Source organism: Microtus pennsylvanicus, chromosome 13, assembly GCF_037038515.1.
Source record: "Microtus pennsylvanicus isolate mMicPen1 chromosome 13, mMicPen1.hap1, whole genome shotgun sequence".
NCBI lineage: Eukaryota > Metazoa > Chordata > Mammalia > Rodentia > Cricetidae > Microtus > Microtus pennsylvanicus.
The window spans coordinates 74,817,805-74,834,091 of record NC_134591.1 but is presented as its reverse complement, the minus strand read 5'-3'; the positions used below and the strand labels follow the sequence as shown (position 1 = coordinate 74,834,091).

Sequence of the window (16,287 nt, the reverse complement as noted above, 5' to 3'; positions counted from 1 at the left end):
AGGCAAAAATCCCTTTGTTTGAAAGCTTCTGCTTCCTCACCAGGTTGGAGAATGTTTTAGCTTCATTTCTGTGGCTATAATAAAACACACTGATGAAAAGCAATTTAGGGAAGAAAAGGGTTTACTTCGGCTTACAGTCCATCATTGTGGGGAAATCGAGGCAGAAACTTCAAACAGCTAGTCACATCACACCTGCATGTGAGAACAGAGAGAAAATTTAGTGCATGCATACTCAACTGCCTGCTTGCATGCGCTCATCTCCGTTTTTCTCCTCTTACACAGTTCAAAGGCTGGATTAGGGTCTGGTTCTCTGTCAGGCCAATGCAAAAGCTACACCAAATGGAAGGATTGATGAACAGGTCTTTCCTCTCCATTGTAAAACAGAGAAGCTTAAATATGCTTGCTTTCTAGGTCAGGTCGGATGCTAAGGCAGCTTTCATAACCTTTCCTAGCAAGGAGGTTCTATATAATCATAACAATGGGGGCATGGCCCCTGTCTCCTGTCTCCCTGTGATGGTCAGCTTTAATCATCGAATTAACACAGTCCTGAATCAACTGGGAAGAAAGTCTCCATGAGGGATTGCCCACATTCGATTGGCCTGCGGTCATACCTGTGGGGGATGGTCTTAAATAAATTACTTGATGTGAGACAGACCCAGGCCACTGTGGGCATCACCAATTCCTAAGCCAGGGTCTTTGAACTGTGTAAGGGGCTAGAGAGATGGCTCTGTGGTGCAGAGTATTGGTTGCTCACGAAGAGGACCTGGATTCAATTTCCAGCACCCACATGGTAGCTCACAACCCTCTGTAACTCTATTTCAGAGGATCTGACACCTTCTTATGGCATCCAGGGCACCAGCAGGCATGGTGCACAGACAGATGTACATTCAGGCAAGATACACGTAACAGAAAAGTAAAAATAAACAAATCTTAAAGCAGCAACAACATAAACATTTCTGCATTCAAAATGTGTGTTCTACAGGCAAGGGACTGGCATCCTGAGTGATAATAAAAGCCACAGATGGGAATTAAACAGAAAGGACCACGGGGCTGTCGTTAGTGAAGTATTACTGTTTTATTTATTTATCTTTTTTTAATTTTCGAGACAGGGTTTCTCTGTAGCTTTTGGTTCCTGTCCTGGAACTAGCTCTTGTAGACCAGGCTGGCCTCGAACTCACAGAGATCCGCCTGCCTCTGCCTCCCGAGTGCTGGGATTAAAGGCGCGCGCCACCACCGCCTGGCTAGTATTACTCTTTTAAATAGCTAGCTAGACAGAAAGTGACATTTGGGCAGCAATAGGCAGGATAGGAAGGATAGAGCCCAGATGGCATTTGGGGGGGGGGGGAGTCTCTGTGCAGGAGTTGCTGCACAGAGAAACAGCAAGCGCAAAGGCCCTCATCCAGGTAAGGAATAGTAAGTGTGGCAAGACTAGAGTTAGGTGTGGGCGATGACATTTGTGGAACTGTCTATGACTACGGTAACTCCGTGGCTTACCCAATGCAATGTCTAGTAGCAATGCCAGGATTTAAATGGGAGCTCTTGAGATCTCTTTCCAAATGAATGAGCCGATAAGGAGCCACTTTCTCCTCCTCACCGCCGCTTGTCTAGAACCACACCCTCCTCTGTGTCAGCGACTCCAAGTTTGGGCTGTGGGCTGGTGTGTACTAGAAGCAGGGAGGAGGGGAGAGAAGCTGGTGATATATAAGAGGCCTACTGGGTTGCACTGCATCTCCCAGGGCCTGCGACAGGCACAAACGACACTTGGCCTCCTCTGACGCAGAAACAGCATGGTGGTTCTGGCCCTGACACTCCTTGTAGCCGCTGTTGCTACGTTCTCGCTGGGAGTCCTGCTGTGGGTGATCTGTATACAGTTTTGGACTGAACACATCCCTGAAGGCATTACTCATCCTGTCCGGCTGAGGATCCTCAGCTGCCTTTTACATCTGACCATGACTTGGGTGAGTTTAGGTTTTGCTTGCCTCCTTTGCCTGAGGACTGAGGACCGAAGTGAGGAAAAAGCAAACACTGGATGCTTCAATGCTAATGATTCAAAGTATGTAAAGAGAAAGTAAATATTCTTCATGTTTCAGTCGACTTCCTATTACTGTAACAAAATACCCAAGACAATGGGTTTACAATGCAAAAAAAGGTTGATTTAGGCTCATGTTTTCTGAGGTTGTAGCTTGTTATGTTAGCTTCAGTGTATTGGGCCTGGGGAAAGAGAGTATATTCCAGTAGGAGTATAGGGCTGAGGAAATCTTCTCATGTCCCAAGGAACAAAAGAGGAAGAAGAAGGCTGAGGTCCCACAGTGCCTTTTCTTTAAAGTCATCTAGTATTTATTATACAAAGCAATGGGCTTTGCTGTGTATTTTAGAGTATATATGTCATTAGACTTTGCTCTTTTTTGGTTTTGTTTTTGAGACTGGATTTCTCTGTGTGGTCTCAGCTGTCCAGGAACCCACTCTTTAGACCAGGTTAGCCTGAAACTCCAAGATCTGCCTGTCTCTGCCTTCAGATTGCCCAGCTTAGACTTCGATCATTTTTTTTATTTATTTATTTTTTTTTCTTTTGGTTTTTCGAGACAGGGTTTCTCTGTGGTTTTGGAGCCTGTCCTGGAACTAGCTCTGTAGACCAGGCTGGTCTCGAACTCACAGAGATCCGCCTGCCTCTGCCTCCCAAGTGCTGGGATTAAAGGAGTGCGCCACCACCGCCCGGCCGATCATTTTTTTTTAAAAATTGTTTTTATTAAGCTATATTTTTTCTCTGCTCCATTCCCTTCCTCTCCCCTCCCCTTCTACCTTCTCCCGTGATCCTCATGCTTCCAATTTACTCAGGAGATCTTGTCTTTATCTACTTCCCATGTAGATTAGATCTATGTATGTCTCTCTTAGGATCGTCTTTGTTGTCTATATTCTCTGTGATTATGAATTGCAGGTTGCTTTTTCTTTGCTTTATGTCTAAAAGCCACTTATGACTGAGTAGATATTATATTTGTCTTTCTGGGTCTGGGTTACTTCACTCAATATGATGTTTTCTAGATCCATCCATTTGCCTGCAAATTTCAAGATGTCATCATTTTTTTTCTGCTGTATAGTACTCCACTGTGTAAATGTACCACATTTTCTTTATCCATTATTCAGTCGAGGGGCATTTAGGTTGTTTCCAGGTTCTGGCTATGACAAACAATGCTGCTATGAACATAGTTGAGCACATGTCCTTGAGGTATGATTGAGTATCCTTTGGGAATATACCCAAAAGTGGTATTGCTGGTCTTGAGGTAGGTTGTTTCCTAATCTTCTGAGAAATTTCCATACTGATATTGAAAGCAGCTGTGTCAATTTGTACTCCCACCAGCAATGGAGGAGTGTTCCCTTTACCCCACAACCTCTCCAGCATAAGTTGTCATCAGTGTTTTTGATCTTGGCCATTTGTGCAAGTGTAAGATGGAATCTCAGAGTTGTTTTGATTTGTTTTTCTCTGATGGTTAAGGATGCTGAGCATTTCCTCAAGTGTCTTTCAGCCACTTTAGATTCCTCTGTTGAGAGTTCTCTGTTTGGTTATTGGATGATTTGTTCTTTTGTTGACCAATTTCTTGAGTTCTTTGTATATTTTGTAGATCAGCCCTCTGTCTGATGTGGGGTTGGTGAAGATCTTTTCCCATTCTATAGATTTCGACCTTATCCTCTACCTTCCCTGAGTGGTCTATATCCCCAGTGATCTCAGCACCTCTCAGCCTTCTTTGCAAAGGCTCTATCACCCATAAATAGCATCACTCTGGGGCCATTTCCAAATGAAAGCCTGAGAAACATGGAATTGTGCAAACTATGGTACCCAATTAACACAGAAGGAAAGTCCAATCTCTTTTTTCTTTTTTTTATTAGTCCTGGGTAATTTGCGAAGCTCTGAAGGTAAGGATGAGTTTTTGGGCTCCAGTAACTACAGACCTACTAATTAGAGTCAGCAAACAACAAAAGCAAGAAAACAGACAGTAAATTAGTAAATTAGCTCAAGACATGAGCAGAACCATAAAATATACCTTTAAAAACAAAAGAAACCAAACTATCTTTTTTCATTTTACATAGCAATCCCAGTTTCCACTCCTTCCCTTCCTCCCTCCGCCTACCCCCTACCCCACTCCCCATCCACTCTTCAGATAGGGTAAGGCACTTTGCTTTGGAGAAGGTTCAAAGCCCTTCCTACTATATCTAGGCTGAGCAAGGTAGCCATCCAAAGAGACTAGGTTCCCAAAGAGCCAGTACAAGCAGTAGGGATAAATCCTGGTGTCACTGCCAGTGGCCCTGCAGTCTGCCCCAGCCATGTAACTGTCAACCACACTCAGAGGGACTAGTTTGAACCTATGCTGGTCCCTTATGGCTGGAGTTGGTGAGCTCCCATTAGCTCAGGTAGACTGCTTCAGTGGGTGTCCCGATGATGGTTTGACCTCTTTGCTCATATTCTCACTCCTCCCACTCTTCAACTGGACTTTTGAAGTTCAGCCCAGTGTTCTGCTGCGGGTCTCTGCCTCTTTTTCCATCAGTTGCTGGATGAAGGTTCCATGGTGATATGTAAGATAGTCTTCAGTCTGACTTCAGAGTAAGGCCAGTTCAGGCACCCTCTCCTCTATTGCTTAGGGCTTGGAATTTGCATGCCAATGGATGAAACTAGAAAAAATATCCTGAGTGAGGTAACCAGATCCAGAAAGATGATGAACATGGTATGTGCTAACTCATAAGCGGCTATGTAAAGCAAAGGATATTGAGCCTAAAGTTCATGATTTTAGAGACGCTAAGGAACAAGGTGAACCCTAAGAAAAACATACATAGCTCTTCCTGGGAAGGATAAATAGACAAGATCACCTGATAAAATTGGGAGCATGGGGGTTGAGGGAAAGGGAGGGCAGAAGGAGAAGAGTAGGGGAGAGGGGAGCAGGGAGAAGTGCTTGAGGGAACGGGGTAGTTGAGATGGAGGAAGGACAGAGATGAGAGCAAGGAAAGAGATATTTTGATTGAGGGAGCCATTATGGGGCTAGCAAGAAACCTGGCACTAGAGAAATTCCCAGTCATCCCAAGGATGATCCCAGCTAGAACACACTTTTTAAAAGCAGTAAAATTTATTTACGTTATGGGTATGGGTTTCTTCCTTCTCAAGGCCCCCTTCTTATTTCTAGCTCACAGCCACACTTTCAACCATTTTTACACACACGCATAAAAATGACTAGGTAGGATCCAGATATGAGAGAGAGCATGGTTTCTGTCCTTCTGAATGTGGGTCACCTCACTCTAACACCCTGAGGACCCTGTCTCCTACCACACAGACATCTGAGCATCCATGTTCACTGCTGCTCTATTCACAACAGGCAGGAACGGAAACTACCCTAGACATCAATCAAGAGATGAATGGATGAAGAAAACACACAGGAGGAAATGCATAGTGAAAAGAAATGAGATAAGGTCTCACTATATAGGCCAGGCTTGCCTTCAACTACAGAGATGTCTGCCTGTGTCGGTCTCTTGAGTGTTGGGATTAAAGGTATGCACCACCACACTCAGACACAATAGAGATGTCTGCCTGTGTCGGTCTCTTGAGTGTTGGGATTAAAGGTATGCACCACCACACTCAGACACAATAGAGATGTCTGCCTGTGTCGGTCTCTTGAGTGTTGGGATTAAAGGTATGCACCACCACACTCAGACACAATAGAGATGTCTGCCTGTGTCTGTCTCTTGAGTGTTGGGATTAAAGGTATGCACCACCACACTCAGACACAATAGAGTTTTACTCAAGCATTAAAGAGAGAGGGAGTGTTTTTAGGAAACTGATGCAACTGGAGATCATTATGTCAAGTGTAATGTACTGGCACATTTAAAACAAACAGCACCCTGGGCCTGTTTTTACACACGGCCAGACTAGAATCCATGATTTTCCCTCTGTCGTTTTCTTTTGTAGTCTACAGTCCAGGTTCCTAGTTATCATGACTCAGTTTTCCTGTGTGCTAAACAGGGAATCATAGCAGCCCCTACAGCCTGACATTTCTCGAGGATCCCAGAGTTGAGCTATCCAGAGGGCATATTGCAACATCTGGGCTAGGGTAAGCCCTGCTTGCACATTGCCCGCTGTTACTGTTGATTCTTTCTGTAATGGAATGTTAAGCAACCACTGTGTGTCCTGGCCCAGGATCTGAGCCCAGAGATAGGCGGGGGGAATAAAAAAGGCAGAGTCTCCCTCTGGGGAGCTTGCAGTCCATAGTAGCAGAGGGCAGGGGCTGGCCAAAAGGACTCTAGCTGCAAAGGGTTTCATACAGGGGCCCGACCCAGGAGGAAAGCACAGCATGGCAGAGGGGGAGACATGGACTTGCTTACTCAAGAGTCAGAATGCAAGCAGCCCATAGCTTTGATGAGTAAGGATACAAATTACCCCCTTTTCACTGCTAACCTATACAGCATCTCCTGCCAACGGGGGTTAGGAGCCTGGAGGTTAGCAGAACACGGTCTCCAGGGCAGAACTGTAACTCTCTCATAAGAAGAATAACAAATGTTTTGACTGAGGGATTATTTTGTGTGCTACAGAAAGTGGTAGCCTTATCCCTTTGAGACCAGGGTGCTGTCCAACGGCATGTTCATGTGTGTGCATATGTTCAAGCGTGTGCATCGTTACAGCATACATATCATTTGTCTGATGGCTCCATGCAGATGAAACTGCCTTCTTGGGTGAATTTCTTGTATTTATGATATATTTTAAAGAATGTTCTGTGGCACTGGGAAGATGGTGCAGCCTGTAAAGTGCCCACTGCCCAAGCACGGGAACTTGAGTTCAGATCATGAGAAGCCAAGCACAGACCTGGCATGATGGTTTAAGCCTGTGCCCGGGGAATGGAGGGAGACACAGAGACAAGAGAATCCTTGAAGTTCATTGGCCAGCCTACCTAGTCCAACTGATGAGATCAGTAAGGGACTCTGTCTCAAAAAATAAACTAGATGGGTCTGTGAGATGGTGCGCTAGCTAATGTCAGTTGGTACCACCCTGATGGCCCAAGTTCTATCCCTGGGTCCCACATGGTGGAAGACGGAACAGACTCCGCCAAGCTGTCCTCTGATCTCTGGGCATGTACTGTGGTTCATGTGTACCCCCCCACACCCACAAATAGATAAATACACTAAAATAATAAATCATTAAATAAACAAAGATGATGCAGTCGAGGAAAGACACCTAGTGTTGACCTCTACGTCTCCTCATACACACACAGATGTGCATATACCTGCATTAGTAAATACAGACACCACATACATCCAACACACTGTATACATACCAAAAGGGAAAAAAAAATGTTCTGAGGTGAGTCCACAGGCTTCAATCACAGTCCAGAGGGCTGGGATTTAGGACTATAAACTACTGGAAAGATCCGGGGAGTACCCGCTTATTTGTTTGTTTGGAAATGATTTTTCATACAGCATATTCCATTCACGGTTCCCTCTCCCTCATCTCCTCTCAGGTTCTCCCTATTTCCCCACCCATTTGACTCCATGCCTCCTTTCTCTCTTTCTTTAGAAAACAAACAGGCCAGTGAAGAACAAACAAACCAGAATAAAAGCAAATAGGAAAACAGACGGAAGCCAGGCGGTGGTGGTGCACACCTTAAATCCCAGCACTTGGGAAGCAGGGATCTCTGAGTTGGAGACCAGTCTGGTCTACAGAGTGAGTTCCAGGACAGCTAAGGCTGCACAGAGAAACCCTGCCTGAAAATAAGAAAATGAAAGAAATAAAGAAAAAGAAAAATAGGAAGGGGCGAAAACCAAGAAAAAGCAGGAGAAAAAAAAAAGAAAAAGCAAGAGAAACATACACAAACACACACACAAATTCGAAACTGAAAACCATCATAGATAATCAAAATACAAGCAAAGTTGGGGTGGTTTTGTTTGTTTGTTTTTTAAAGCCCCACAAAAGCATTAGGAGACAAAACATTTCTAAAAACACTATTGAGTTATTTTGTGTTGCCCATCTACTTCTGGGTATGGAACTGCCCTTAAGTATGGTGTGTATACCCAAAGAGACTCCGTTAGAGAAAACTCTTTTCTTTTTTGAGTGGTTGTGAATTGGAGATAGTATCTTGGTTAGGGATGGGGCTGGTGTCCACTTCCCCTCTCAGCACTGGGGACCCTATCCAGCTTGGACCTTGTGTATGCTGCCACAGTCTATGTGAGTTCATATATATCCAGTCCTGTTCTGCCTGAAAGACACAGTTTCCTTGGCATCAGCGATCCCCACCAGCTCTTACCTATTCCTCCTGTGCCCTCAGGGAAGGGCTTTGATGGAGACATCCCATTTAGAACAGAGTGTTCCAAGGTCTCTCACTCTCTGCATATTTCCCAGTTGTTGGTCTCTGTATTTATTCCCACCTCCTGCAGGAGGAAGCTTCTCTGGTGATGGTGGAGTGAGACACTGGTTTATGAATATAGAAGAATGTTGCTCTGGGGCTGGAGAGATGGCTCAGTGGTTAAGAGCATTGCCTGCTCTTCCAAAGGTCCTGAGTTCAATTCCCAGCAACCACATGGTGGCTCACAACCATCTGTAAAGAGGTCTGGCGCCCTCTTCTGGCCTTCAGGCATACAGACAGAATATTGTATACATAATAATAAATAAATAAATATTTAAAAATAATAGCCGGGCGATGGTGGCGCACGCCTTTAATCCCAGCACTCGGGAGGCAGAGGTAGGCGGATCTCTGTGAGTTCGAGACCAGCCTGGTCTACAGAGCTAGTTCCAGGACAGGCTCCAAAGCCACAGAGAAACCCTGTCTTGAAAAACCAAAAAAATAAATAAATAATAAAATAAAAAAATAATAATAATGTTTTTTAAAAAAGAAGAATGTTGTTCTTTATTAATATTCATATTTCTTTTGGAAACATTTACCTTGATCTCAAAGATAGCACAATAACCTGAAGAAGCCTCATTTGCCACCACCGGTATTGACATCCCTGACCATGTGGTCAAACACATACACCTTCCCACTTCTACCCTCATTCTTAATTTTCCTAAAGAGAAAAGCCTTTCACGATGTGTATTTTCCAGAAAGATTTCAGTAATTGCTCCGGAAAGACGAGAAAACATCTCTTTCTCCCTCTTCAAAAACATCATCTCCATAGCAATACATATTTGGGAGACCCAGGCTGTCTTCCCTGGAGAGAAGACCACACCCAGACCCCAGGTAGAGCAGGAGTCTTTAAAAGGGAGTCTCATGGATTAGCCAGAAGCCTAGTTTGTCGTGTCTGACAGGTAAAGTGTCTAGGGAGAGTGTGATTGAGAGGAGCCGGTCTGGTGATGGAGCCACATGGGCCTGGGTAGGTGTGGCTTTACCTGCAGATGCCTCATGCGGAGGCTGAGAGACAGCGGAAATGCACGTCTGGGGTCCAGTCTGATCCTGGGGAGGGTAGGTGTGTCTGACCGGCTCCGGGCTGCATGCAAAATGACTGATACATAATCTTAACCCATTGTCTCTTCTCTCTCTGACAGGGGATGATTTTTGAGAAGTTGGGACTGTGTTATGCACCCCAGTTTGCCAGTTTTGTGCATGATCTGAAGCCCCTCAAGAGAGATCCTGATGTTGTGGTCACGGATCTTCGCTTTGGGACAATCCCTGTGAAACTATACCAGCCTAAGGAACACTCCACCACTCTTAGGCCTGGCATCATCTTCTTCCATGGTGGTGGAACCATCCTAGGGAGCTTAAGTAAGAAAGTTTTTTTCTGGCTTCTTTAAGGCCCTTGTCATCCTGCTAAGTGGACTTAAACAATGGTCACCTTGTAGAGCTGGAGAGATGGCTCAGTAGGTAAGAGCACTTGCGGCTCTTCCAAAGGACCCAAGTTTGGTTCCTAACACCCATCTATGACATCATACAACTGCCTGACACACCTTCACACATGTGTGTACAACATATCCACAACAGGAAAAGTAAAATAAATCTTAAAGGAAGGATGGTCATTCTCCCTGGTAGATGGTTTAACGTTATGCCCAAGAAAACCCAGGACAATTAGTAGGCACAGATCACTTTGGTGGTATACTGTGCAATGGTCTGACCTCTTCCTAGACTGATGTGAGGATACCACTCCCACCCATGAGCCACTGTAATCTACCCACTTTTGATAAGTGTTGATGCTCAGTGGGTCATGGGCATCTTGGAGAATGCTGTCCTCGCAGCCCACAGAAGCAAAACAGTGAGGAGTTGGAAGGATATTTACTCAATAGTCAGAGGTTATTTTATGGCTGCTCAGCTAACTTAGGCACTCTGTTTACAAGAGGAGAATGGCCACGAGGGCTGCAGAGAGGAAAATGTCCTAATAATGTGATGTTTGATTTGCTTTACAGGAACGCACCACAACATATGCTTACGTTTGTCCAAGGACTGCAGCTCTGTTGTTTTGGCAGTCGGGTGAGAAAGGGGCTAATGGAACACATAAAGCAGACAGCCCTGCTTTGGAGTGACAGTGTCTGGAGTTTAAACCTGAAGCAGATGGAACTGGAGAGGAGAATGGGGGAGGGCTGGGCTGTGAGGACCCAGTAAGGAGAAGCAAGGAACAGAGGAGAGCGGGACGGTGGATTGAAGCCCCTGCCTTGGTGCATGAAATCTTTGTGGATTAAGGCATCATTTTACCCTGTCTTTTGGAGGCTGGTGGGAATGGAGATGGCACTTTGATTTTGGCTCAAAGAGTTCCTTAGGTCTAACAGCCCTGCCCATAGCAGACATAGCATCTCCTCTACCTAAAGCCAGCAGCGCCCTGCATGCCCACTGGAACATCTGAACAATATCACATCCATTTTCAAGTGCAATTGCCTCCTCTGAGCCCAAGTGGCAGGCGTGAAGGCTTTATGTCTACTGTGTGTTTGGGTCCTTGCCTATCTCCTCCTGTTCAGGTGTCAAAAAGGGATTTGAGATACGAGATGTTAGACAAGGGTCCTTTGGGTTTGACTGGGCATCGAACATAATCTCTGGTCCTTGATTCCACTTCAGATACAGAAAGTCTCCCAAGTACAAGTACCCAGTGATGAAAGACGACTGTATAGCAGCCACCACCCAGTTTCTGAAGTCGTTGCAGGTGTATGGAGTGGACCCAGCTCGGGTTGTGGTCTGTGGTGACAGCGTGGGAGGGAATGCAGCCACTGTGGTTTGTCAAGAATTTCTGAAGCAAAAAGATCTCCCCCAGATCCGGGCTCAGATTTTGATCTACTCTTCACTGCAAAGCATAGATTTCCGGGGCCCTTCTTATCAACAGAACGCCAACATTCCACTGCTCTCTTGGAATCTGGCCTTTTACTGTTGGTGTTGTCACCTAGACTTGAGGACTTCCTGGAAAAATGCCATCAAGAATGGTACCCATTTACCTCCGGAAGTCTGGGAGAAATACAGAAAGTGGTTGGGCTCAGAAAACATCCCAGAGAGGTTTAAGAAGCGAGGCTACCAATACATACCCCCAGGACCTGTGAATGAAGACGCTTACCAGGAGTTAAACCTCATACTGAACTCAGTATGCTCGCCCCTCATAGCAGAAGATGATATAGTGTCTCGGCTCCCAGAAACCTGCATTGTGAGCTGCGAGTATGACCTTCTTCGGGACCATTCCCTCTTATACAAGAAGAGGCTGGAAGATCTGGGGGTGCCTGTGACGTGGCACCACATGGAGGATGGTTTTCATGGAGTGCTTAATACCCTTGACTTTGGCTTCTTGACTTTCCCTTGCTCCTCAAGAATTATGGATGTGGTTATCCAGTTTATTAGAAAGTTGTGACCCTCATCCCTTCCTGTGGTGGCTCCACCAACATAGTCTGGGTCCTAGAAGAGTACAATGTATGGTCTTTACGATGAATAGAGAAGAGACAGCCTGGGGAGAATGCAGTGAGACTCTACGTCCTTGTTCACTCTTGGGGAAAGTCTGAGCTGACCATCTTCAGCATCCATTTGAGAGACTGAATCTGCATGAAGCTTGTCCAGAATCCCCTTAGCTAGAAGTCAGGCTGTCTAGGCTGATTGAGACTGTATGATAGGTGTATCTGTTAGACTTGACCTGGAAGAAAACAGGTGTGTTGTGTACAGTCTCACTGAGCTTTGCCAGTGTGGCTCAGGATGTAGAACTCTGATGCCCAAGTCTGTTAGGTGGTGGGTGGTCTGTGGTGGTGGTGACACTTTCTGGGTGCCCAACTTGCTTGAACTGAAAGCTATGAGACAATGGACAGATTCTTCATGGTACATGGTATAAATGGAGACTTTTCTCTTCGTCTGGGCCCAGTGGAACCGTTTCTCTCTGCCCACCAGTCCTTGTAACCACTTATAAGATAACCGCTCAGAGGCTCAGTATTAATTGTAAGTGTTTGGCCAATGGCTTAGGTATATTACTGAGTAGCTCTCACAATTAAAGTAACCCATCTCAACTAATTCGCATATCGTCACATGGCCATGGCTTACCAGTGATACCCTGGCATGGCACTCCTTTGGCTGCTACATGGTGTAGGCCTGACTCTGCCTTCTTTCTCTCTGTATCTTTGGATTTCCCACCTGGCTCTAGTCTGCCTGGTAACCGGTTAAATCAGCTTTATTCATCAACCAATGAGGGAGACACATATTCACAGCATACAGAAGGACATCTTACATCAACATGGCTCTTCTATAAAGATGGATAAAGACAGCCAGAGTTGTATGCCTAGGAAAACTTAGAAGTTCTGGTATCAGAGTTGAATTCCCAACAAATGGCCCTAAAGTAGTATCATAAATATTAAGACCAGAAGGAAGCTGAGTTCAACCAAACTCAGGCCACATTCGCAGTGGGAATTCTAAAGAGAACCAAGGGAATAGATGTGTTAGTGTGAACTATTTGTTCTAAGACAAAGAGTCAACAAATATTGCCCCAAGTAGCCATAAATGGATTGGCATATGTAGCTGTGAATCTCAGGTATAAATCAGGTGTGGCGTGATGGAAGGATTTTAAGATAAAGAGCACTAACTTACCCTCTCTTATTTCTGCCCTTATCTACCCCATGCCGGTGTCTTTGTCTTTCTATGTGGTACCCCTAAACAATTCCCTACTAAGTTCTTTAAGAGTTATGTTCATATGGGCATATCCATTTTCCTCAGCTGACTCAACAAAAATTTCAAAGCGATTTATTGATTCTACTGGTTTTCTTGAGCTGTGTGCTGTGGTTACAAACAAAGAAATAGACTGTTTGTATAACTGCACAGTCCAAAGTCTATGCTATCTTTGGAGTAGAATATATGTAGTTGGCTGTTTTTTCTCTTTGGTTCTTTGGGAGGCCCAGCACCCAGCTCCCAAATAAATCATATAGAGTGACTTTCATTCTCATAAATGCTCAGCATTAGCTTGGCTTGTTTCTTACCAACTTTTCTTAAATTATCCCATCTACCTTTTGTCTCTGGGCTTTTACCTTTCTCTGTTTCTGTATATCTTTCCTTTCCTTCTTATTCCATGTCTGGCTGTTTGGCTATGTGGCTGTGTGTGGCTGGCCTCTTCTTTTCTTGCCCCTCGATCTTTGAACTCAGTTTTCTCTTCCTATTTATTCTCTCTGCCTGCCAGTCCCAACTATTTCTCTCTTTCTGCCTGGCTATTTGGTCATTCAGCTCTTTATTGGACCAACCAGGTGTTTTAGACAGGTAAAGTAGCACAACTTCACAGAGTTAAGCAAATACAACATAAAAGAATACAACACATCTTTGTGTCAGTCCCCAAATGTTCCACAGCATAAACAAATGTGACACATCTTAAAACAATATTCCACAACAAATATGGAAGAGCCTCCCTGGTATTTGGATTGAGCCAGGGGTGAGGGCAAGGAAGCAGTGAGTGCTTCCCTAGTGGAAAGCTAGATGGGTGTTGGGTAGGCATGAGTGTTCCCTCTACTATGGAAGTGAATAGAGGGCCAATTGAATCAAGTTTCATGGAATGGTAAAATGTGCCAGAGACAAGACGACCAACTGCTGCCCCTTGGAAGTGAAAATCCCTTTGAAGGGGATGACCACATGGTCCTGCTGTCTTTAGGAGGATTTGCCTCTTGTTGGTCAGCAGCTTTCAAAGGCCAGCACCCAAGTCCACTGACCGTGGAATCCAGGCATGTCTTAACTTGCTTTCAGTTGACTGGGCTGAAATATGGTGAGGTGGTTTCTTGGGCCATTCATAACTGGCCAGCAGCTGGCTTTGGAGAAACATAGGAACCAGCCATGGAAAATATGCACTGTAGGAAGCAATGGGATCCTGGGAACCTGGTCCTCTCTGAGACAGGCCTTCGATTGAGGCTGAGTGGGTCTTCAGACTGATGTGGGTTTTGTGTTGTTACCCCAGCCACTGGAGGCACAAGGAGTGTGGATTGGCCTTTTGGATATATGGGTACTTGTCTCTTCTATTGGGAGGAGGGAAAATTGATACGCTACTGGGAGACTGCCCAGTGGAAATGGCTGGGGACATTCTAGGGCTGAGGGTGCATTTCCACAATGTCTTTCTTCTGTAGATGAAGAGAGAGAGAAAGGACTCTTACCTTAGTAGCTGGCTGGGGACTCTAGTAGCAAATGGGTACACCTCTCTGCAAACCCATTCATCTCTGTCATCATTGCAACACATTCACGGGGGCCAACTCCTCGTGTGCACAGTATTGAAGCTCCTCGTTCTTTACATCAGTTCTATAAACCTACAGAGTAGCTCCTGCTTGCTTGCTCTCTTTCTCTCTGTCTCTCTCTCTTTCTCCTTCCTTCCTTCCTTCTTTCCTTCCTTCCTTCCTTCCTTCCTTCCTTCCTTCCTTCCTTCCTTCCTTCCTTTCCTTCTTTCCATTTTAATTTGAGACAGGGTCTCATCTTATAGCCCAGGCTGCCCTTGCATTCATGGTGTTCCTCTTGCTTGGCTTCAAAGTGAATATTATTTTGGGGAGACAGGCTCATACTCTATAGCAAAGACTGACCTAAAACTCACTATGTAACTCAAGCTGATCTCGAACTCACAGTGATCCTTCTGCCTCAGCCTTTCAATTGATGAATTACAGATTATATCTAATGCTCTCAAAAATTACCTTTAAAATGAGGCAACTGAGGCTCTGAGAAATTAATAACGCCAATCTCTTGATTTCCCCCCGTCCCCAGTTGATTGATTCAATGCCCAAGGCTATGTGTATACCACTGTATATGTGTTTACCTTACTGTATACCATAGCCTGACAAGAAAACTCTTGTTTGTACCCCATGGCCTACTAGACAAGAAATGAAGTTCTTTTCTTTGTTGTTATTCATTAAAATAACGGCGACACCAGGCCTGTCATCTTGAGTCACTCCTCATACACAGGTATCAGATGTGATCTGATGTGACTAAGGCTGAAATCATCGAGTATTTTCACTCTCTGGATCCTCTGCTTTCTTGACTACAGCTGTCTCCGAGACCAGCTCTGCCCAGTGTAGGAGCCTCCTTGGATTCACTACTAAGGTGGCCAGTTGAGAGCTCTTAGGGGAGGTGGAGACCCACATACATTTAGACCCAGATTCAAACTGAGAGCATTTTCTCAGTAAATTCCAAGTACTTCTCTAGAAAGCCCTGCATGCCAGCTCATGGCCAGAACCATCTGATAAAGGACCGAGAACTGCATCCCAATTTGCTTCTTTTCCCCATCAGACAGGGTCTCATGTGTTATAACTCGGCCTTGAATTTGTTCTATAGCTAAGGTCCTCCTAGCCTGAGCAGAGATTGCGAGTGTGCGTTACCATATTCAAGTTATACAGTGCTGGGACTCAAACCCAGGGTTTCATGGATGCTAGGCTAGCTACATTCCAAGCCCACCCCAGTGCTTTCTCTGAGCAGCAGACAATTGAGAGAAAACTTGGGACATATCGGAACTAGTCAGATGTGTCTCTGCTGCTCTGCACCCCACTTTGCCTCCACTGTCTGTGACAAACAAGACTCCGTGGCCCTCATCTCTTTGTCCCCTTGAACTCTGCTCCAAGTCACTGCTTGCTTGCTCATCTTATCCTTAGGGTTAGCAAAGATAGGTCAGGCTGTACTAATGGCTCCACAGTCCCTGGGGCTATGACAGCAGTAATCTATTTTTCACATCGCAGGGCCTTTGCAGGACAAAGAGGAGTTCCACTCCCACCCGCAGCCACCCCAATAGGGTAAGGGGCAGGCTCTAGTCAAAATATCTTTAGTTTTGTGGTAAAAGGAAAAGAGTATGGTAATCCTCACCCATCTATCCAAATTTCTGCTCTGAGAGACGAATGTGGCTTCTGCTCACATGGCCAAGCCAAACCTCAATGAG

The 16,287-nt window shown here is 45.2% G+C and overlaps 1 protein-coding gene across 1 annotated transcript; it reads left to right on the top strand.

Annotated features, from left to right (window-relative positions):
- The first annotated feature begins 1,787 nt into the window (after positions 1-1,787).
- On the top strand, positions 1,788-11,778 carry Aadacl3 (arylacetamide deacetylase like 3). The gene is made up of 4 exons (XM_075946678.1): positions 1,788-1,958; positions 9,509-9,725; positions 10,361-10,424; positions 11,004-11,778. Exons 1-4 carry the CDS (start codon positions 1,788-1,790, stop codon positions 11,776-11,778), a joined length of 1,227 nt encoding a protein of 408 aa, XP_075802793.1.
- Positions 11,779-16,287: the final 4,509 nt, after the last annotated feature.